Source organism: Solea solea, chromosome 11 (genome assembly GCF_958295425.1).
Source record: "Solea solea chromosome 11, fSolSol10.1, whole genome shotgun sequence".
Taxonomy (NCBI): domain Eukaryota; kingdom Metazoa; phylum Chordata; class Actinopteri; order Pleuronectiformes; family Soleidae; genus Solea; species Solea solea.
The window spans coordinates 5,553,921-5,578,009 of NC_081144.1; the positions used below are offsets into that span (position 1 = coordinate 5,553,921).

At 40.3% G+C, this 24,089-nt stretch overlaps 3 protein-coding genes across 3 annotated transcripts in view; 2 read left to right on the top strand and 1 right to left on the bottom strand.

The window, feature by feature from the left end:
- Nucleotides 1–1,168: 1,168 nt before the first annotated feature.
- Nucleotides 1,169–5,404, bottom strand: peds1 (plasmanylethanolamine desaturase 1). The gene is made up of 6 exons (XM_058642123.1): nt 5,218–5,404; nt 3,182–3,301; nt 3,006–3,097; nt 2,767–2,911; nt 2,444–2,656; nt 1,169–1,365 (listed from the first exon to the last, which is right to left on the bottom strand). The coding sequence occupies exons 1-6, from the start codon at nt 5,351–5,353 to the stop codon at nt 1,244–1,246; spliced, it is 828 nt and encodes a 275-aa protein (XP_058498106.1). The 5' UTR covers nt 5,354–5,404; the 3' UTR covers nt 1,169–1,243.
- A 161-nt stretch (nt 5,405–5,565) lies between these two features.
- LOC131468154 (kelch-like protein 12) overlaps nt 5,566–24,089 on the top strand; it is a 43,771-nt gene continuing 25,247 nt past the window's right edge. The window contains exons 1-3 of the mRNA XM_058642113.1: nt 5,566–5,718; nt 10,356–10,452; nt 17,718–17,795. Of these exons, the coding sequence (XP_058498096.1) occupies nt 5,659–5,718; nt 10,356–10,452; nt 17,718–17,795 (235 nt within the window). The 5' untranslated portion in view covers nt 5,566–5,658. The remainder of the gene's footprint in view (nt 5,719–10,355; nt 10,453–17,717; nt 17,796–24,089) is intronic.
- On the top strand, nt 10,915–12,611 carry cebpb (CCAAT enhancer binding protein beta). The gene has a single exon (XM_058642121.1). It carries the CDS (start codon nt 11,137–11,139, stop codon nt 12,049–12,051), a length of 915 nt encoding a protein of 304 aa, XP_058498104.1. The 5' UTR covers nt 10,915–11,136; the 3' UTR covers nt 12,052–12,611.

Below are 24,089 nucleotides of genomic sequence, written 5' to 3' on the forward strand. Positions count from 1 at the left end.
AAAAGAAAAGAAAAGACAAAATTAAGACACAAGGATTGCATTTCCAGTGTGTAAGGCAACCAGACGAAACAAATGCAAATGTCTCTTTTCTACAAAGATCCCAAAAATGCCCCTCTCTGGGCCTCATCTGTGAAGACGACTTAACAGAATAACCCAGAATGATTCAGCGGCAACAATGTGATATGCATCAACGCTGACAACAGTTACCGACATTGCAGTGTAACCTGTTGACATCGAAATGACTCGACAACCCCACTGAGCCTCAACATTTCTGTGTTTATAGAGCGAAAATAGCCAAATCACATCAACAAATTCAACTGAAAACACCTGCTTAGAATCATCCGACAGCAACATTAGCATTTATTGATAAATTTAAAATGTGGTGTTTGTTTGTTCTTTCATATGCTGGTGACCGATTTGGCTTGTAAATAACTGTAGTCGTTGTCCTTGCCGTGACTCTGCATTTTGACTTGTAGCTCGTCACTGGAATCAACAGTGGGTGCTGGTTAATACTGAAGAACACAGACCATAAAACTATTCTCGTCTTCACCACGACAACAGTCAACAATTGTAACAATAATCTACCACTTTGTTTATGAGCTATCGACATTGGTAAAGCATCCTAGGCTGTAGTGACCCTGTCCTATGACATAATATGGCCTAAATCCAAATTTTATTTATTACTCCACAATAAATAGATGAAAAAATATATGATCCAGAGAATATAAAGCGGTTCTAAATATATGCTTCATTATCGACGTTTCAAATGAACAGTTCGCGACTCTAAAAGAGAGGAGACGAATTCAAGTATTCTCTCATGGGTACGCTTAAATTTTCTGGCGAGAAGGGAAATATTTGAATCACCTTAGGACTGCGATCTCAAATGATGTATCCAACCAAAGCCTCTTAGCAAAAGCCTTTGTAAATCACCTTAAACAACGTGATGAGTGGTGTTAAACACACTGGGAGTTGAAGATATATATTGCAGTTTTTTTAACGAACGATCTCCATGAGTGAGTGATGAATATTTCATTCAACAAAGCCCTCCTCTTAAGAAGCAGACAAAAAAAAATGTGCAAGACTTAAAGCTATGGCATCAGAAACTGTTAGTTTTCCTTAAAATGGAGGATTCAGTTTAAGTGAGGCAAAAAAAAAAAGTGTTGGGGGGTGGGGGGGGGGGGGGGTGTGAGAAGCCTGGACAGAGCCAGCATATTCTGAGGTAGGGTGCAATTAGCCCGCAGCGTTACTTGACTTTTTGAGCCCATTTCAGGTCGTCCGCTCTGGGCTTCTCTCCCGTCACACCCTGGATGAGATCCTCCAGGCTCCTCCAGAAGCCCAGCTTCTCCAGTGGGTAGTTCAACCAACCTGCAGAGACACACGTCATTGACAAATATGCCCCAACAAAATCTCGTCAAAATCATCATCTTTAAGATACTTTTTTTGGCCTGGCATACAATCTATGATTTGAGGGTGTCCCAGACAAAAGATGCCAAACATGAAACAATCACCGGGATTTATTTGATCTTGTTGTGAGAAGTCGTAAACATGGCCTTGCGACTTAAGATCGCTTGATAAAAGTTTCTGACACTCGTACGTTTGCATGCACAGTTTAATGGAGCTAAGGCTGTAGTCCAACTAAGAAAGGCAAGAGTCTGAGTATACAGGCAGAGGAGAAAATCGCTTTATTGGCCATAGGTGATACTGTATCTCTCTTTCAGCTGGAGCGTATTGACTCCTGTTGACCTTTACATCGCAGGAAAACAACAGCATATGGCGCGATGGGGGCAGTGAAGTGAATGGTACTGGGGTTCCAAAGCATAAATATCGTCTGTCTGTCAGTCCAGAAGTGGGTCTTCTACGTAGCTTTCACTCTTGCAAACGTCATCATGTTGTTTGTTCTTTTCTAACAACAGTACTGCAGTCTATATGTCGTCAAAGACCGGGGAGAAAATCTTGGTGCGTGTGCAGAAAACCAAGTCCGACTCCAGTCCGACTAAGTGTTTACATGCAGGAGTAATCGGACTATGAATCGCATTATCCAAGTATGTTAGTCTGACTAAGACTAGCTCGATTTTAGTCGGACTAATGTGTTTACATTAAGATAAACAAATGACTGTCTTAGTCTGACTAAAATCAGACTTTTTACATGTTTGTAAAACGTGTCAGAAACTTAAAATGACCACAGTTTGACTGGCTGCTACAATCTACATCTACTGACTCGCAATGTTACAGGGAATCAGTGGCAGCGTGAGACAGTCAATTTGCGACGGTTGTAAATGGAATGACAGTATGTGGGATATAATGCGTCAGTAGAAAAAAACAAAGCCAATGTCTTGTGTCGTAACCTATGACTCATAAGTGTCAGCATCATACAGACTGTTTGCGTCAGCCTTGTACGATCATGATGATTGTAGAACAGTGTTGAAATCTCAAAAAGACGAACCTGTAGTGATGCAGAAGTATGTCTCATGGGGGGAGACGTGGTGGATGCGATGGTGCTTGCGAGGAAGGATGACGTGGCAGTCCTGCAGCAACACAACCCAACCAGGAAGGCCAAAATACGTGTGCGACCACTTGTGGATCTGGTTGGTGAGCGTCACAAAGATGGCGAGGGCAAACAAGAAGCAGTACCATGGGTAGACGTGGTAAATCTCCGCTGCAATTAAAAGGAAGAAAGAAACAAAGTGGAAGGGAAACGTAGATCAGATTACAGTTTTTTCACACAGCAGAACATGTCGGGCTCGGGTGGTTGATATAAAAACACACCAGGGCTGAGGGTGAGGAAGTTGAAGGCCATGTTTGCCAGAGGGACGATGGTCAGCATGCAATTGTCCCCGTTGGTCTCGATGAAGTCGTGGCGGGTAATGGCTGTGGGGTCGATATGGTGCTCTCTGAATGGTCGTATGAAGGCCTGCAGGTCGGATCACATCAGTTCAGAACAAAAATGGATTCTAGCTTTTAAAAAAAGAACATAAAAAAAAAAAATTAATTAATGCAAACTTCACCTTTCCAAAGATGGGTAGATCCACTGATCCCCACGTATCAGCGGCCCAGTGAACAAGTCCTGATGCAAAGTCTGCTGTGAGTATTCCTGCAACTAAAAATGAGTTGGAGGAGTAAATATTTACTATTCTTTTTATTATTTCAATTTTTTTTTCTTTCTCCAATCTGCAGCCCTTACCAGTGCCCAATGGGATGTGCCACAAATGCCCCACGTTGAAATTGGCAAGGAGGTGAATGAAATTGAAGGCCATGAGAGAGAAGCAGAAGACGACACTAATCCATTCTTGGAATCTTTTACCTTAAAGAAAAACAACAGGAGCACACATTTTAGAACAAACAGAGGATTGCTGCACATTCAAGTCCTTAGACCACAGCACCTGGACTTGATGAGGACATTATGATATTGAAAATAAAATGTCTAAGGGTTTGTAAACCAGTAATTAATAATCAGATGCATCTTTATGACAGTGACACAGCATTACACATTACCCTGGACTTTGCTAGTTGTAAAACACCATAGAGGAACTGGGTCAACGATATCGGTGTACATCTTTAAAGAGTCTGATCAACTCTTAACTCAAACTGTTTGATTACAGAGTGGCTGCACAGGGCAGAGTCTGTATGAAGTTTACAATTTTGTTCTGAGAGTCATAGAACTCTGTGCACACAGTGTGACGTCATACCACATCCATAAATTCCACAAAGAAGAACTATTGCTACGGAGTAAACAAAGAGCAAGAATGGAGGACATGCAGCATCTTCTTCTTTGCTTTGTGGGCTGCACCGAACAAAAAAACCCAGCCAATTTTGTTTTTCCTTTTCACATAAGACTGTGTGAAGACTCTCTGTGAACAAGGCAGGTGACAGTGAATAGTATCTGGACAGTAGGGTACCAAAAATCTAGGATGGTACGGATCAGCTTCTTTTGCTGTGTTTACATCATGTTACAGTTCGGTTTGGAACAGTAAAGCCCTGGGTCAGGCTTGCGTTTCGACTAAGAACAGTACCTTTTACTTGGTAGGCGGGGTGTGGGCTGTGCCCGATGGCCACGTGGCGTGACGTCGTACTGGTGTGACGTCGTACTGGTGTGACAATGGCGAACGCCACACAACAGACAACAACACAGCGCACAATAACAGAGGACTTCCAGCAGCTGATTTTGTCCTGCTTGGTTGTTTGTCTCAATAAGACGTCAAACTCTGTACGAGAACAGACGTTAAAGAAACACCAGTCACAAAGGACCGACACTTTTCTGTCAGGTGTAGCTCCTCACATACCATACTGTACCATTACTCTGGGACCCCAAGGGAAGGGAACCGAAAAATGGAACAGTTGGGGCCAGTTATTTTGGTACTGTTCCAAAAAAAATGATGAGCCATGTCTCATTTTTATTTGTGTGACTGTCCCCCCACAACCACTATGGGAGTTGTATTATATTTCTTATATTCTGTCTGAGGCTCGTGGTCATGCAACAATACCTACCAGCAAACAATCAGCAGCCAGTAGTGCCACAGTACAGGACTTAGTCCCTTCTCTATGTTTGACAGGACTGAACTGAACGGAACTGTACCACTTGGTGAGAGATGAGACAAGTCAGGCAGACCCATGCCCCTGTTCATGGGGAGGGGAGAGCGGGGCTTCTATTTGTCTGTGCCCAAAAGGGCAAATATCTCATGCTACGCCCATGTTCATAAAGTTCTCCAGTGTTGGTGAGCTGCTTAAAAGGAATCCAGTATTTGTGCAATGGGCGGAAAGGCCTGTCACCCTTGAATGGTCAACTCCAAATGACAATATTGTGGAAGGACTGGGTCCAAACGCCAGAACTACGTTGTTTTTTGTTGTTGTAAGAGTTATGGATTCACTAACAAGGGTCATGGAAGGTCACGGCGGGTTCCGTGCAACACGTGCAGCTTGTCACGAGAGCGTGGACATGTCAAAAAAACGCACACAAACCAGCCAATTTCAGATCATTCATGTTGTGTAACAACAACAATAACACTGACCAGACCAGAGCTGTCGCTGCTTGTTCCGCGTCACCTGATTCTGCCATTTCACCATAAAGCGGCGATTTTTATTTTTATTTTGTGGTTTAACAAGTTGTTTTGTTTCAGTCTTGTTACTTGGTAACTACATAAAGACCGTCGTTATATCACGCCACTCACGTCCACTTGAGAGACAAGCGCATTGGACGCAGCTGCTGAAAGATCCACTCACCTGGCGAGTACAGAGTGGCCAGTTCCCTAGCCCCGGCGTGTTGTGGACCCCATCTAGCCGCCCCTCGACCCGGTCCTTGCGGGTCCGGGCTCTGATTTTCCTCTACGCACCCGTTCTCGTTAACCATTCTCGCCATTTCTCCCCGTCAGAGTCTCCACTCTCAGTCAGGAACCATCGGAGTCATCGACTTCCTCAGCCCACGGCCAACGTAGAGACTTAAGCCAATCGCGAGCAACTCGGTGAGCACCACAGCCAATCAGCGGAGGGAAGACCGTTTCGGATACCGCGAACGTGACCAATAGCGGCTCGCAGCGGAAAGACCGCATTTCCCGGCCCCACCCGTCGTGTCAGCGCTACCCACCTTCACCGGTAGAGGGCGGTGTCGGTTTATTGATAAACACCGGAACAGGTGTCACAGCGATTTCTCTCCCCCGTTTGAAAATGCTTCAACGAGCTTCAACTTTGGAGAAAAAGAGGCAAAAACTGACAACATATATTGAGGTGAGTTGTCCATTTGTGTTAGAACTAGTTGCTGCAGATTTAAGGAGTCTATTGAAATGGAAAAACTATTAAAATCAGTCACATAAGTTTTTAGACTACTTGGGCCAACAAAAATGTGACAATTCAGTTTTTGAGGACGTCCTTAAATGCATTGTTTTGTCCACACATACCAAAGATTTTCTTTTCCTCGTTTTCTTCTTTTGTTATAGATAACAGTAACATTAGATTGAATGTTTTAGCAATTCTAAAACAACCACATCTCTAACACTTTATTGGACCACACCACAAAATAGAGAAAAAGCAGCTACTACAGGTTAAAGTGTCAAGTATGTAGTGTGACCTCAGACCTGCCCTTTCACTGAAACCTTGAGTAAAACCTGTTTGTCGTGTTGAGAAATATCTGCTGTGAAAAAAGTCTATTACACCAGGGCTATTCAAGACATTTCTGAGAGTTACAGACACATGTTAATCTGAGTTAAACTCATAGCTAATATACAAGACCGATTTTCAACCAATGATCACAGAGTTAGACATAAAAACAACAAAACTGGTGGCGCCTGAATACTTTTGCGCAATGCTGATTCACAATTAGAAAGGCTGAGAAATGTGAGTATATGCTGTGTATAAGTAAAAAACCACAACCTCAACATATCAACCACAACTAGTTGATATGTGATCGTTTGCAGCCCTAATAATAACTAATAACCTGCCACCACCGAGGCAAAACTAAGTTCATAGGAAATTAAAGCAGCCTGGATAATCTATGGATTATGACAAAATGGTCCCCTGGTATAATAGAACTACAGTTACTGGTAAATAACAAAAGAGGCAGATTAGAAGAGAAACAAGACAACATTGTTTTGTGCTTTTGTGTTCATGCTCCGTGTATTCAGCGTAGCTATTTACATTGTTTAGCATTTGAAAATAAGAAACAATGATAGTTGCTAGGGCCACAAGACTGAACTAGACACATATGTTTATGTTGTTTTGTGATTGTTTTTGTCTCTTTGTTGATATCTTGTAGTCATTTCATGTCTCATGCTCACTTGTTTAACTCTGACTTGCATGAAACAAATATTATTGGTAACAGTAGTGGTGGCCTTTGTCTATGGTCTATAATCCAGGGCCTGTGTCCATTTGGCATTTGATAATCCATCCAAGGCCCTGCTTAATTCATTGTGTTCAAGGGGTTTACTGCCACTAAGATGACTATGGCTTTCCTCCAGAAGTAAAGTATGCAAGTTTTATCAGGGGAAAAACATTACAGGGAATTTAAGTGCATTTTCCTTGTGAAGTGAAATTTTTATTGTGATATTTATTCCTTAAATTAAGTAAATGATCTAAGTAATTAAAAATACTGTGTCTGAACTACCAATCAGGCAAGGCAAGCAACTAACCACCAGGGGGCTCAAAGGTTCCACAATCATATAATTTATTTTCTTTTTAATATAGAGGTATTTGTTTCCTTTTAGACCCTTTATGATTTAGAAACACTGGTGTTTTTATTTCTCTAGGGCCTGTGACCATAACAATGCCAAACTGTGTGTGCATTCCATCTATGGAGTGATTTTTTTTTGATGGCAGTAACAGTAATTAGCAATTCAGCCAAACCAAAAAGAGAAAAAAAAGAAAGTCAAAATTCCCAGTAAAGCCACAAAATCTAATTAGTCACAAAATAAAATGTAACCTCAGATCGGGCATATGCTGTGGATTCCACGTGGGAAAAGGGAAGAGTGTATGTTTCTGGGAAAGGCAAGCAGTGTTTTGAGAACATGCCCAAACTGAAAAGTGTTCCTGGCCTAACACCAGGGAAAACGCTTTTTGAGGAGATACACACAAACTAAATATTTACACTGACGCTGTTGTCTTAATGCGGAGATCCTTTCAGCTCCCTCCTAGATCTCAGTTCAGCCTCGCATAAAATCACTGTGTTTCAATCACAAATCTGCATATGACAAGAGCTGAGATTTAAGTGTGCTATTGGACTGGATTAGATCCTCTTAAAATCACATACATATATATATATATATATATATATATATATATATATATATATATATATATATATATGTATATGTGTGTATATATATATATATATATATACAAACATACAGTATGTGATGCCTAGGTGACATCGGAGTAACTGTATCAGATTACTTGTTTGTGATGTTTACTTATTTATTTATTATGGTGATGGCAAAAATCCCAACATTTATGAAAATCAATTCTCTCAACACCAAGCTAGGACAGTTTTGACCAAAAAACCCACTCTGACCCTTAACACAGTATTGGAGTGCATGCATCATCGAGTACAACTCAACCACAACACAACACAGACAGACTGGTTTAAACTAGTCTGTGTGTGTGTGTGTGCGTGTGTGTGTGCGCGCATGTGTGTGTGTGTGAATGTTGTGGGGGAACTGCAGTGAGTCTGAAGATGTGTCCAGATCAGGGGTTCTTCCATGAGCATCACTGCTTTCAGATTATTACACACACACGATGGTAAACAGGCTGCCACTGAGTGGTATTTTTCCATTATAGTCGAGTTGATGATTTGTGACTGTAGAGGGCGTGGATGGACACTTTGTCAACAAATTCTGGTTAAAGTGTTCAGCAGTTAGTTGTGTGGTTGCTCTGAGTTAAGGAACTGTGGTTGGTTTGTGTTTTCATTTTGAGTTTTCAGTTTGTTATAAATCAGTGGAAGCCAAAGAGACATGTTCGCATCAGTCTGCTACACAATAGTATTCGCCACAACCACCTGTATCAATATCTTACAAAAACATGTTTTAATCTAGTCTTTTTTATAGTGTTTCCAAATATTTTCTACATTTTTAGATGTTGTGTAAAACATTAGAAATACTTTTTTTGAGTTAACAATCAAAGCCTTCTTCATTGTATTCAGCAGTTTTACGTTATTTTGTTGATATTCTGGGATGTGGTTTGTAAAGAAGAGACAGAAAGAAGGCGCAGATCTTCAGGCTATTCCCTTTTTATTTGGTTAATGACTGTGAAATTGATCTGTGTAAATAATATGGACGAGTTGATGTGATCAGTATCAGTATTGGTCCAAATTACTGGATGGTATGTCGGGAAAAGAAAAGGAAAAAAAAAACGCAAACTCTAATATGCTCCAAAAAACCTTGTGCCCCATGAATGTCATGTGACCAGAATGTGAGTGAGGGGTACACACGTCTGTCACTCTGCGTTGATCATGTCAGCTGTGTGGACTATTTTAAAACAGGAGGAAGTAAAAAAAAAAAAAAAAAAGAAGAAGAAAAAGAAAAGCGTGACAGCAGAGTGTCTTTTGTTTGTGAGAAAATGTAAATGAAAAGCAGCAACAGTGTTTTCACTGAGTCATGTTGTGGGCTGTTTGTTTCTTATTTGTAACACAGTTACAGGAGAATTATGTTTTTGAAATGACTGGCTGAGACTGGGCGGCATAAATACATAAGCCCAGATGTGTTATTAAAGGTGCAGTGTCTAAGAGTCAGTAATCCTGAGACAGTAGATTGTAACATGTGGCCTTCACATACTAGGAAACTTGTTCTACTTCATTTAAAAAGAAAACTTCTTCAAAATGTGAAACCTGTTCTCTGGCTGCTGTAGAAACATGGCAGCACAAGAAGTCAGCGTACATTAATCAAGGCCCTTGCCTAAAGCCTTATAACAGGGGTCTCCAACAAGTAGCTCCCAGTCTCGTTCCAAGTAGCTCGCCAAAGGTTTCAATAAACAGACATAAACCTGCTTACATTTTCACCCTATCTCCCCTTCAAGCTCATTCGGTTTGTTTGGGTTGAAATGAGCTATGAGAATAATAACGAGGGAATAAAACATGAGTAGCTCTCAGAAGCAAAAAGGTTGGAGACTCCTGCCTTATAATAAGGCAGTGAAAACCAAACAATTTTTATTTTAAGTACATGCTTAAACAAACAGGTAGAAAGTTACATTTTTGTCAAAAACCCTCTGGTTTAGCAGATGTAAAACAAAGGAAAAGAGGAGACAAAGGAAAGAGAATCCAGTAATCATAGACTTAAAAAAATGTAAACTTTGAAAAGTGAAGCAGTAGTCAGCCACCAGGGTGTGATGTCACTTTTGTAAATTATGTTCCCATTTGGAGGAAAAGAGATGATAAACGTGGACACCAGAGTGATTGACAGCAGGTTTTATTCAAATAGAGCCTGGTTACAGGTGTCTGTGAATTTCGATTTTCATAAACTCATAAGGCGTTTGTTTGGAGCTGCAACTAAAGATTACTTTCGAGTACTTCTTTGGTACTTAAAATGTCAGAAAATATTGATCGGTGTTTCCAAAACCTGAAGTTTTCAGTTTTATGATTCCTTTTTCAAAATGGAGCAATGCAACCGGAAAATATTCACATTTGTGGACAGCGCATGCGCGAACTGAACTTCCGCCCCACCAGTAGGTGGAGTAGAAGCCCCACTCACCAAGCAGAAAAAAACATTTCGGCAACAGAAGAAGTAGTCACCGAAGGATAGTCATCCGAGCCTCGGCCTGGCGACCCATGAATCGGCTGACCCTCGATTCCGCTCCCCAACGGACCTTTCAGCAGTGAACACTCAAATCAGATGTGTCCGAGGGAGCTGTAGCATAATTTTCTCCTTCTTCTTCTTTGGTAGGAATGTGTCCTATGCCCTGCGTCCAGACGTGTACCGCCCCCTGATGGTGAAGTGGGATACTACAGGACCCTGACGCACAAGTATACCCGGATCCGCGGTATGTTATGCGCACTTTCGGCGTATGTATGTAGGCGTACACGGAAGTATACCACAGGCTTTAGGCATTGGTGCCATCTACTGGAGGGACACCAGACAACCACAAAAGGAAAAAATATATACATATATATATTTGTTATCATTATTATTATTATTATAATATTATTATTACTTTTATATAGTTATAGTCAAGCCATAAAAGAAAAGCGATAAAAGGGGTGGGGGGAACCAAATCGCAATCTCGCCTAGGGCACCAAAATTCATAGGACACCGCTGTCCAAGTATTTTATAACTTTATTACCACAAAATGAATTTATACCATTTATATTTGTCCAATTGCAAATGGAGAGTGAAGAGGAAATGTCCCCTCAAACAGCTTCAGGTTTTTCGGTTTGCTCCGCCTCATACACCTGCCCAGCTAAGCCCCGCCCCCCCCATGTCATTAAAAACCTCCCGAGACTCGACGACCTGTCAATTCCTACCAAACCGAGCGCGCAGTCTCTCTCAGAGTTTCCCCACACACATTGCTCCACACAGTTCAGTCTCAGGCGGACTAGAGTGCTACGAGGGAGGGGATTTAAACTCGGCAACCGCTCGACAACGCACAAGAGTCAGTGAAGTCAGACCCACCGTGAGCGTCTACTCTGCGCTCCATGCTCCTGCAATCCGGCGGGTGTTAAGATCCATGGAAGTGGCCGGCTTCTACGACGAGGGCAGCTTTGCTTTCCACAGTCACAGAGACAACGCGATCAGTCCCGTCAGCTCTTACTGGAGGCTCGGCGACTCGATGACGGAGGTGGGCATTGAAGAGCCGGAGAGAGCGATAGACTTCAGTGTTTACCTGGACACGGCTCTGCACTGTCCGCAGCTGACGCACCAGCAGCAGCTCCAGCAGCAGCACCAGCACCAGCAGCAGCAGCAGCACCAGCAAGGGAGCGTTTACTCTGATTTCCTGGCGGAAAACAAGATCAAGAGAGTTCCAGCTTTGCAAAACTACAAGAGCTACTCCCTGCTGAACGAGCTGGAGGCGAGTCAGTGCGACAACTTGCGGGACCCGAGGGAGCCATACTCTCTGGGCTACACTGAGCTGCAGGAGACGCGTGTGGACAGTGTCCTCAGTCCGGAACTCGTCGGGAGTCGCTACCGATCCGCTGCTGCTGCTGCTGAGAGAGACGACACCCAGGAAGACGGAAAGATGGAGAACGGGTCGTCCGGCTTTGACATGAGGTCGTATCTTCACTACCAGTCCACCAGCGGCAGTCTGGGGAACATTTCCACCGCGTCCTCGACCTGCTCCAGCCCGCCCGGCACACCTGCCCCGGCAGGTAAGAGCAGGTCGCCGTCGCACGGCGGCAAAATGTCCAGCGGGAAGGCGAAGAAACGACTGGACAAGGACAGTGAAGAGTACCGGCTGCGGCGGGAGAGGAACAACCAAGCCGTGAGGAAGAGCAGGGACAAAGCCAAGCTGCGCAACTTGGAGACGCAACACAAAGTGCTGGAACTGGCCGCGGAGAACGACCGTTTACAGAAGCGCGTGGAGCAGCTGTCCAGAGAGCTGGCCACCCTGCGCAACCTGCTCTCTGCCACCGGACAGTGTTAGAAAACCTGCTCCAGCACAGCGTGACCTGCGCACGGATCACATCTCACATCTCCGGGCTCCGCACGTCTGATCACTGATGGACTTTATCCCCGGAGCTGATCCACTGAGCGAGTGTGTTTTTTTTTTTTTAAAAAAAACAGAAAACGGTACGCTTCACAGGTGAAGACTGCGGCTGACCACCGGTTTACAAAGGACACTTTGAATGGGACTTAAGAAGTGGGTGCATGGATTGCGCAATCATTCTCGATTCTTCACATGTCACCTGCGCTGTATTCTCAGATGTCATCTTTATTTTTATTTTTATTTTTTTGGTGTTTGCAGTATTTCTGTGCAGGTTTTTACATACGTGCGAGTGAATTAGTACTTTTTGTGTGTGTGTGTGAGTGTTCACAGCAGTGGTTGTCAAGGGAAGAGTTGTGCTGCAGTGAAATGATGCAACTCTTTGTAATAGTATTGGCAATGAATGAAATAATTCTAATTATTTAATATTAAAAGGTGAAATGCTTTAATTGTACTTGATATTTTATTGAATTAAACAGATTTATACTTTGTCTTAACAATTTCTTTGGCCATTTTCATCCTTTTTCGTGTGTGTTTTTGAGGGTGTAGGCTGAGACAGATGGCTGCAGTGCTGGCTTTAAATATTCACATGTATGATGATAGTCACCATGTATGTCAATTACAGCATCATACAGATGAGGACTCACTTGACAATATGAGGCAACATTTCAACCTATTTAATTCACGACAACATACTAAAACTAACAAAAGGCACCAAAATTGTAGAGATTAATGTTTTCCTTTGGGAAAAAGCGTGAAATGTACAAATCCATTCACCACAGATAAGGACAGTCCAGACAAAACACTAATACTCTCATATTTAATCACACAATGCCGCACCATTAATCATAATTTGCGTCAGTGGTTTTACAAGCAGAGCTCTTAATGTCAAACAATCTGTGTTTTTCCATTGCTATTGAATGTAGCAGCAAAATGAGGCAATTCCTTCAATTCTCAAAGACAGACTCTGTCACACTGTTACTGTGTAACTCAGCAACAGCCATTTTTGTTCCTCCATGTTTACTTAGCGATTGGACACAAAAGTCATCAGATCCTGAAATGCATCCAACCGATTTATGCTGAAATGATACTGCTGAGAGCAGCAAACAAAAAAAGAAGGGGGGGACGAAAGGGGCGGAAAAAAAAAGAAAAAATGACCCACAGCACGTAGCACAGAAATGTTAGTTTTATCTTTAGCACATGGCTCTGTCAATAGTCTGCTGGGTCCACTGGCCTAGTGAGGGGTTCAAGGTCGCGTGGAAATTAATCAGCAACTAACCTCCTCACACCACTTCAGGTCACGCTTCAACAGCCAAGAACTGACTGGGAGACGGCGCGAGCGAGATATGATTAATCCTAAGCAAACCTCCTTTAACCCCTCAAGTGAATAAACACTCAGCAGAAAATGTTGTAAGTTAAAGAGAAAAAAAGAAAGAAATGGGAGTGACAAAGAAGGTTACAGCAGACATAATAGATAAGTTGACTATTGGTTTGCTGAGGAATTTACCAAGCCCTCGGACTGCATTTCACTGTGTGCACAACGTTAAACATATCTGCCACGGACAAGCAAACCCCAGACAGAGGAGATAAAGAAAAGGAGCACACAGGGATTTGTATAGGTGATCCATAACAGTGAAGGGGGTGGGGGGATGTTTTTCCAAGTCTTTCAGTGTGCTAGTTAACAGAGGACATATTGACTTATCCAGCATGTATATGTTGTTGTTGTGTGTCGTTGCATTGGCTGAGTAAAGTATGGAAACTGTGTGATGTTGTTTTTGGTGGGCAGGCAGGGAGAGATGATATTTTGAATACAGTGGGATATTTCAACACACACACTCTGTGATGAACACTCAAGCTTGTAGCGGTTGTGCAACATCCTCCCTTTCCAACACATAACCACTTTAAGAATGTTACACCCACTGTTAAATAAGACATTGTTATCCAGCATGTACAAGACAATGGCTGTGAGCAGCAGTTGTGGCCTGGCTTTAGGTCTCACTAGGACACAAAACAATAATCATTTGTCATGACAAGGTAAACAAAAATGTGATCCAATCACAGACAGTAATCTTACAATAATCTAGAAATCCAACACTCCACAGTTGTGTCTCTTGCGGCACACAAACCCCTCGTCTTGCTGCTCTCGTTCATGTTTTTGGCGCAGAGTCAGTGAAACATTCTAGGCATTCTTTTATCGATGACCCCCACATTTCCCATTTGAGCTCCTGCGCTGTCTTTTCCTTGCTCCTGGCTCAGATGCTGACAGGAGACAGGGAAATTCCCACACAGGGTGACCTCTTTTCTTGAAAGTTTAGCCCAGCCCCTTCTTCAAGCATTTTACCGTCAATGGGCAGTGTCTGTCCGTAAACTCCTAATTGCATCATGGCCCCTCCACAGTCCAAGTGGCCTCCTAAAAAAAGTCCTCTGATAAAGCAACACAAACACACACACATGCACACCTGTCATTTGGATGTGCACTGTGTACCAGCTGTTGTGAAATGGAAGACTTTTCTCTTCTTTTCTTTTTTTTTACATCCGAGTCATGTACTTTTTTGTTTTTTATGCCTATTATCAGTTGTTTGTTCCTTAAAACATGTATAGTGAAAGGGTTACATGCTGAAAACACAACAGCCTTAACACTTTTACTCATTTAATCTGGCTCAAGCTGCAAACAACAATTATTTTTTATTATTTATTAAGCTGTCGAGTACTCTGTCATCCCTGAATGTCTTGTTTTGTCCACAAACCAAAGAGTTTATTGTCACAGGAGGAGCAGAAACGCCAAACATATCAAAACAGTTTGCAATTAATGAAGTAGTAATTCACTCACCAGTGAATTGCTGCAGGCCCACTCGTGGCTTTGGTCCAGTTTTTGCCTCGACAGCTTCTCCGCTGACACAAAACACAACATTTGTTGCCGCTTCACATCGGCAAAGTGAAGTGTGTTGAAATGGAAAACACAATGAACATGGACTGAATGGGTTTTGTGGCTTTTAAAATCAGCACAAGTTTTTATTGCAAAAGTATTAACATACGAGGAATTTGCTTCGGTTTTCTGGCGCATAACAAACACATTGACAAGAGAATGAGAAAAGACAAAGGCAGGTTAAATATCTAAAGGCAATTACTTGACAAGAATGGAGGTGGGGAAGAGACAATACAGTAACATTAAAACTTAAATATTTTAAAAAGCAGTAGACCTAATATAATATGAATAATGTGTGTGCAGGACATGAAGAGAATATCAGGTTAGAAGGGGGAAAAAAAGGTTTTTGGAAAAAAACAACTGTTCAGTAGGCTTGGGTTTAAATTATATCACAATATTTCATCAAGATAAAAATATTTGTTATGATTTTTCAGAGAATTTCAAATATAAAGTGTCTGGTGATATGGCATGATACATAGTTCCCAATTAAAAAGCTATTTATGATGCAAAATAAATCAAAATTTAACTCATAACTTGATATTAAATGGCATTTGGCCTACATGTGTGACAGATTAACACGTCTCACAGAGCAGCAGTTATGACGCCAATAGTTGACTGAAGTCATTTGTACCTTTTTTGTATTTTGACAATTGCGCAACTAAATAAATATCTGTAATAGTTGGTGTTTCTGGCTCATGAGTCACATCAGTAAACTGAATATGATTGACTTCTGGACTTTTGAACAGATGAACCAACAACTGGATTCAAGACAAGGACCTGTGATGTACATTGTCACTGCACATTTTTATGTGTATGTTTGTCATTTTTACCACATTAATTTGCTTTTTATATGTACAGATAAATGGTCAAAAGCGAATCATTGTTTCGACAATTATTGTTCATTTTTGTCTCCCAGAATCATACATTTTGGTGAGTGCATTTATAGTATTGTAAAAGTGCATGTATGTACCTGTGAAAAGTGGTTCAGGTGCACAAATGTGTACAAAATTGTCTTAAAAAAGGAACGCATTTGTACCCTTTCATGTTCTCATCTGTACTTCTATTTTTGAGTGTGATGACATTTGAACATGATATTTTTATGTCACTTTTCAGGATTATGTATTGATAGATAATTGCCAAATAACCGGTTACCATCTGTCATCTTAAACTCCCCAAGCCAAACATGAATCAACTTAAAAATGATGTTATTTACCGGCTCTCTATACTCAATGAAACTCATCTATAGCCGTATCAAAAATGCAAAGAGTTTGTGTTCATTTAGAAAAAAAACCTTCAAATCATTTAAAGACTAGTTGATGTTGTATTGCAATATCAATTTGTAAATTTTATTTGTATTATTAACTTAACTTACTATTACTCCAGGTAGATACGCAGCCACAATTGTAGAATTGTGGAAGCTAATGTGAAATCAATAAAACAAAACATCCTAAACAATTGATACAAAGCAGAAAACAACACATTACAGCTATTATAAAGTAATTATTTTACAGTAATATGCATAAAGATTGTGACTAAAAACTTAAAAGTTTTTCCAGGCATCTAAACAGAAGGCTGTTGGTGAATTATATGATTAGCACTATGTTTGTCAGTCACTCATAACATTTCTACTTCCCTATGTCATATCTGGGGATCCTGAATCTCATTGACGCTTACTAAAGATAAAAACTTTCAAAAAGAGGTCACAAATTTATGCTTTAATTTTCTTTAAAAAAAAGCTTAGTGACTTCCTAAAATGGCTGGCTGATGTCGTTCTGTGCAAAATGGGGACTATTCCCAGGCATACACGCACAAACAAGTGTTTTCGATGGGAGGATGAGTCAAAATAAACAGTGTCCATGTTTATGGCAATTAGAGAACATGTCGCATATGGCGCAACATTTTGGGAAAGGTGTGTTTTGAAAAACAATCTGGCTTTGTGGCTACCCGGAAGGCAGTATATTATAGACTACACATAGTATATATATTTCTTTTTTCTATTTGCTGTTGTTGGTTTGTATGTTAAACATAAAGTACACAATTAGCTGATTCAAATTTTACTGATGGACCCCGCCCTCGTTTAGTCTCATGCTGTCTGTTGTTCTGCATCCACCAGACCACAGTGCAGACATGGAGTACCTCACAGTTCTATTCTGGGCCCTGTTCTGTTTTCTATTCATGTCCTTTTTTGCATATTATATGTCTTAAATTGATTTCGCTGACTGAAAGGATGTCACACCTCAAACTAGGTATTTTTTTTACTAAAATGTGTCAGTGACGAATCACTTATAGTAGACGGGAGATAACCGCAATTCTGAACTGAATGTTGACAAATAGGAGCTCTGTTGTCGTTGTTTCTTCTTCCATGGATCCATCTTTGAAGTAACCAGACTAAAATGTATTTTATTTTTGCCCAAAAACGTGCTCTAATTTGCCTTTGAGTAAATTGCGGACCTTAAAGTACAACGTTTGTGTACAAAGAGAGAAAAGAAAACACTGAACTGACCATTCTCAACATTTTTATTCTTAAACGTCAGTACACGAGGATGAGGATATCACTACAGCCACTAAGCCTCAGATATGTGTTATCAAACTTGTGTCGTCTTTAAACCTATGATTAAAACAGTAATTAATAAACAGCGTTCCTAAGTAACAGTGTGATTTTTTGCTTGTTTAATTACAGTTTCTTCTCTAAGTGAAAGGGGAGCACCGGACATCCGGACCATGGGTTGTAACGGGAAGCCAGATCGCCTGAGCTACGGTAAATGCATCAGAACATGATCTGTCTTGAAGTTAACCAAGATTTCAACATCTTTGTTCACTTCTGCAATTTTGCTGTGGATGACTGTGAAAAACACTAAACTGACGAGCAGAAGTGACTTGCGGTCACTACACAGCAAGTACCACTGCCCAGGTCTTGTGTAACATCAGGTCCTCCTTGCAAAATGGACATTGGTTTATTAGAGTAACATTTGAGTGTGAGAAAGAGTTTATTTCAGTACAATTGCAATATGTGTGTTAAAACCTTACATTGACCTCTTCTTTTTACAACATTTTGGATTTTTACACGGAAACCTAAATGTTAACCATAGATATAAAACGTTTAGTGCAATTATGGCAGTTTAAGTTATGGCTTTAACCTCTTCAATTTTAATCTTTTGTCATCCATCCAGTTATACTCTATATACAATTACAACTATAGGCCAGCTACATTAAAGTTATTATTATGAATAAAAAACTTTATTCACATATTTTTTTAATGCAAAAAATAATACATTCTCTCAAACTAGATATGTTTGATTTTTCAGGGCGTTTCCTTAGACTTCAGTCAGGTTTCTGGTTTTTTTTGCTATTTTCTAACATTATACACCATTTCACTCTAATTTAAAGTGGGATTTTATTCATATTCTTCACTTGAAAATAGCAATACTGCAACAAAAACACACCCCAGTACTATGAAAGAAATCCAGAATTGTTATAAAAGTTATAACAAGTAAGTATACATGATTTACTGTTGACTTTGTTCAAATTCACATAAATTAAATATATAAGAATTTACATAATTAATCATTTGTAACAACCAGGTTAAACATAGAAGGTAATATATTGTTTGTATGTATGTACGTGCACCAAAATACAGCATAAACTTGAATGATTTATTTTCCACCAGTGAACAAAATCGGAAATTTTCATTAAACAGTACAGTAATTACTCTTGAATACCACGCAGATGTGACTCATTTTCACTGTGCAGTGAGTGTTACCTCACACATAAGCATATTTCACTCCTCACCAACAGTAACCCTGTGTTCATGTCACCGTCACTCACACTAACACTGATATTAATATTAATGCCAGTTGAACTTCTGTTACAATTCCCGCTGTTTTCTACATTTTACATTTCTGTATTTTACACACCTCTCTTTGTAAATGTGATGTTTTCTGCTGAACTAAGTTGTAACACTTTATGCTCGCCTGTGCGTCCTGGGAGAGGGATCCCAGAGTTTTTCCTCATGTGATGTCTAACGATATAACGGAGAGAACGTGTCACTTAAAGATAAAGATAAAAGATAAAGATTCCAATTCAAATTTAGCAGGTTTGCTAGTTTTTATTTTTGTTTATTTTGTAGTATTTTTAGTGTTAGTTTTTTGTAATTTGGAGTGTTTGCCAGGTGCAAGATGCAAAAAGGTCATAATGAGTATTGTGTGTCATAAAAACCAACAAAAGATGTAACCTACCTACTGACGTCTGCACTTTGTTGCAGATTTAGGTAGGTAGGTAGTTACCTATGGAGTATAGAGTTCCTCACAGTTCTATGATCTATGATATATGAGCCAACATTGATCTAACACTGATGAAGTTTGCTCTTTCGGGTTTGTTCAAACACACTGTGACTTTAGAACAAGGAAGATGATGCTTAAGTGAGCTCTTGAGGTTCCAAATGTTCCACCCATATAGAAAGTTCTGTCCGTGGCACTGTTCCTCAAAGCTGCCTCTCAAAACTTTCCTAGATTACCAGAACTGTGACATTGCTGGCTGATGAAGTGAACATCCTGTTTTATTTCGACAACTGGGCCCTGAAAATTGTGAATATAATGGAAGTGAAATTTAAACTGTACTGACGATTTTGAAGAAATGATCCTTCTAATTGCACAGACGTCATGGTGTGAGGTGGACAGTTACAGTAAACTGCACGTTTTCATTCAGCCCATGGTTGTAGGCCAACAGTGCAGGTCTCTTAGACAGGTAGAGAGAGGAGAATAAGGATTTTTTTACGGAGTGCACTGTGTTCCTTATTTTTGATTATCAAGTCGGTGCAAAACCATGACAGAAAAATTACAGATTAGTTCATTAATGAAGATTGTGCGATTTGTATGAGGGAAATGAAATAAAGATAATCCTCCTTCTGCTGTTAGGCCCTCGATCTGTCTGTGATTCATTACTATCCAACAAAAAATGGGCACTTTTAATTGGTCCCATTAGGGGTAGGTAGGTAGATCGGTACACTTTCGGTACACTTTGTTGCAGACGTAGGTAGGTAGGTAGACTTAGGTCCATAAAATACAAAAAGAGAGAAAGCACAAAAATAAATAAAAGCAAACACAACAACAACAAAAATGACCCCTAACAATGTGTTTTCAGAAGGCAGTTATACAATTTTTTCTAACGCTGAGACGTGCAACATGTGTCACTATACTGTACGTAATGCTTGTCAGTATTAAATCTAACCTATTTTTTTAGGTGGGAGGGGGGTGAGGGGTGGGGGGTTGTGTTCATTAATGTGTAGGACTGTATATGTGTAAAATTGTTAAAAGAAAATCAATAAACACGATGTTGGAAAAAAAACTTACCCTATTTTCAGTCAAATAAAATAGATTTAATAAATACATTAGGTTTCTTAAAACCATCTGTAAGGTAGACACAAACAGTTCACTGGCACTTGTCCATCTGGCCCTTTTTAGCAAGAGTCATTTTACCACTTGCAGTCTGTAAAAGCTTTCTTTTTATGAGTACACCATAGATGTGCAGTGTATAGTGCGGTCCAATATGCTTAAAACAAATACAGCTTCACTCCATCAGTGCAGGAACCAAATATCTGTGACAGTGCATTTGCTTGAGCGTATAACACAACACAACACTGACGATAAATATCCTCATCATCTGCCAGTCCAACTGTACTGTTCTAAAATGTCCAAGACATTTCACCACACTGAAGATGCTCACGACATTTAAAGCCCGACAAACCTAAAGTCAGGAAATCATGATTTGGCAGATCATAATAACACTTTTTGATTGATTGATTAGGGTTATTATTATTATTTACCGTCACACAGAACACAAATTAAGCAGCTGAACTTGGGCTAAAAACATGAGATTCCCTGCGAGTGTGTCCTGTGTATTGTAGCAACGAAGACGCGGCAGGATACAAAAACATAAAAAAATGACTATATTGAGTTTTATACTCATATTTAGTTGATAGAAAGTTACATACAGTGCTTAACAAATGTATTAGACCACCACTCAAAGTCCGGTTTATGCCACAGCTGCCCTAAATTAACAGCACTGGTAAATGTCAAAATCTTTTTTTTTTCTGTTTCTGGAATGGTTAATACATCAGAATGTAGAAGCTCTTTAACTGAAATAATAATGATGCGCATTATTATTTCTTGATTAAGATGTCAAATTATACCTACTTGCTTCTAAAATATATGTATATATATATATATATATATATATATATATATATATATATATATTCTCGTTTTTATGACAGGTAGTTGTGAAGTTGTTAAGCACTGGACACTGGATATTCCACTGCTTCTCTTACTCAACTGTGAAAAAAAGAATAATTTAAACTGAAATATAAAAGGTTGTTTTGTTTTAGAAGATGTTGTGTGCAGTAACTTCCCGACTGTACTCTTGTGAAATCATAGATGTCAGACACATGTAACAATATTAATGATGCGTGGGGCTTTGACATGCACAGATTACGCAACAGGAAGTCAAGGAAGGTGTGTTGACGGCAGTAGTAGGCCTGACAATATCCACCACCTACAACAGCTTAACTCCTCATGTTCAACATGTTTTTAATACCTTTTACCCAATTACCAAGTGTTGTTGTTATTACAACCACAGAGTCACTGGCGAGCGCACAAACACGCATCACATGCAAACGTTTTGTCACTTTTTCCTGCAGTTGCTATGATGAACACATCAACATGAACCCAAAAGAACATCAGTGACATCTGCGGTGAGGCAGGCCGGTCGACTAGCTTTGTTTACATGTGTCGCCGACGACGTCAAGCTTACAGGGAGAGGAAGTTTGTGGCAGCTTTGAAGCGCACCAAGGAGGAAACACCATCTCCAATCTCTAAGTATTTACGCTATGACCTAAATGTTACCTACGCTGTGACAGTGGAGGTAGAATATATCACATCAGTGTGTTTGTCTGACAGTTGGTCCTCAACAGCAGCAGCGGGGGGGGGACAGGAAGAGGAACAGGAACTGCTCACGAGTGAATGTCTTAACAGACAAGACTGAGAGGTTGCAGTTTAATGAGAGCAACAACACGGTGCTTTTCCATTTTCCATTCAAAACAAACAATGAGGCTGCTTAGGAAAAACACACAATCTACATATGTACAGTATATGTACATATATGTACTATATATCATTCAAGATTCAAGGGTTTTATTTGTCACACGCATCGTAACACTCGTATAACCCACGGTGAAATGTAACCCTGGGTCGCTCTAAGACTGGTAACGTACAAGAATATAAAGAAATATAAAGGGAAAAGGAGATATATATATATATATATATATATATATATATATATATACATATATTAAGAAACTATATTTAATACTCTAATATGTACAGACTATAATTATGTAAGTATCTGTAGATATATACATACTAAGTACCAAATTCTAAACAACATAATAAACAAGAAAAAATAACAAGTAAGAAAAATGAAAGTGAGTTAAAGTGACAAATGATGCAGGTTTAGCAGCAGCAGGACTCAGAGTGACAATGTGTCCATAGCCAAGTGGTATGTCCTGGTTGAGGATTCCCTAGGCTACGCGGATAAAAACTCCTTTCCAAGTCTTAAGTATATGAATGTGGTATATTTACACGATGATTTAATCCAGACTACCGATGTGATGCTTAGAGGAGGAAACTGTGTTTTTGTTTTCATCGTTGAAACGACTGCTCTGACAGGGGCCCCCAACGAGACGCTGCTTGTCGAGGTCACAAGCCAAATGATTTTGATATCGCTGCTTCGATCTTTACTGAGTAGTTGTTTCCATATTTTGGAAAGCATGTTGCACTTTGAGACTTTAGAAGAAAAACAGTTGCCACAGCTTTGCATAAAGTATACATGTACATATATATATGTATACTTTATGTACATATGGACATCCTCTGTCTGTTTGTGTGTGTGTGTCTTTGTTACCTGCTTTACCTGCCTTTTATGGCAAACAAGTCTTTGCTCAGTTTGTCCAAATGAGTGGAGGTCAGAGTGCAGTGTCCTTAGAAGAATAGCAGCACAGACCTGTGTGTGTGTGTGTGTGTGTGTGTGTGTGTGTGTGTGTGTGTGTGTGCGTGTTTAACACAATACGATTTTAATGGTGTGATGTAATATATTGGAGTAACAATACAAAGAAGGATCATGGAAATACTCCCGTCGAGTGTTAAGTACTACAGAGGTGTAGTGTAGGGTTACATTCCAGCTGCGCTCGATACTGAAAGCTGTCAAAGTCTGACTCACTCCCACAACCTTTTTTTTTTTTGTTGCTGGAGTTTTGAAATAATAAAGACATGAGGAGACATGGTATACCTGACAGCGTACTAAGTCTCCTCACTGTGAAACTTCCAGTGTACTGCGTTGGCGTTTACGGTGACTCAGACTTTGCAGAGTCATGCTTGGAAAGACTTGACTCCCCTTGCCTTCAGGAATTTCCTGATCCCCGCTCGGCTCGGCTGTGAAAAAAGATCTGCATGCTACGAACGAGAGTTACAGTCAAAGATACGTAGTCCTCCTCCTCCTCCTCCTCCCTCTCTACCCCCCTCACTGTCACAGCTGGCCAGCCTTTGGGAAGTTCCAGGTTAATAACTAAACTCAGGACACATGTTGGAAGAGTCAGCAGGGCAGAGCAGATATCCCATGTAGTCGATTTGTGAGTGTGGAGTCAGCACTGTGCATAATTAGGCCGAGTAAGAAGTCACTGCCTCATATTTTCATACACATTTCATTTCCTCAAGTTACTTTTCTTTGCTAAACTGGAATTTCTCGCCAAAATCGAAAAAGGCCCGGTAGAAGACAAACATGGATATGACATGAATTCAAACTACTCTGTCATTTATGTATTTATTTATTTATTTATCATAAGGAAATGAGGGGTAATCTTCACCACCAGCCGTGAGTCACGCTCAGACAGACTATAGATTCAATAAAAAAACAACTGTGGCTTTAAATGACTTCCGGTCCCTGGTCACACCTTGATTGTTTTCCTAATGCAGCTTGTTCTAGCTTGCTGGCTCGACGTCAG

Coding starts and splice junctions, on each gene's coding strand:
- peds1 (XM_058642123.1), bottom strand. CDS start 5,353: ATGGCGAGAATGGTTAACGAGAACGGGTGCGTAGAGGAAAATCAGAGC. Junction 3,302..5,217: donor GGCCACTCTGTACTCGCCAG/GTGAGTGGATCT, acceptor TTTTTCTTTAAG/GTAAAAGATTCCAAGAATGG. Junction 3,098..3,181: donor GCACATCCCATTGGGCACTG/GTAAGGGCTGCA, acceptor ACTCATTTTTAG/TTGCAGGAATACTCACAGCA.
- cebpb (XM_058642121.1), top strand. CDS start 11,137: ATGGAAGTGGCCGGCTTCTACGACGAGGGCAGCTTTGCTTTCCACAGT.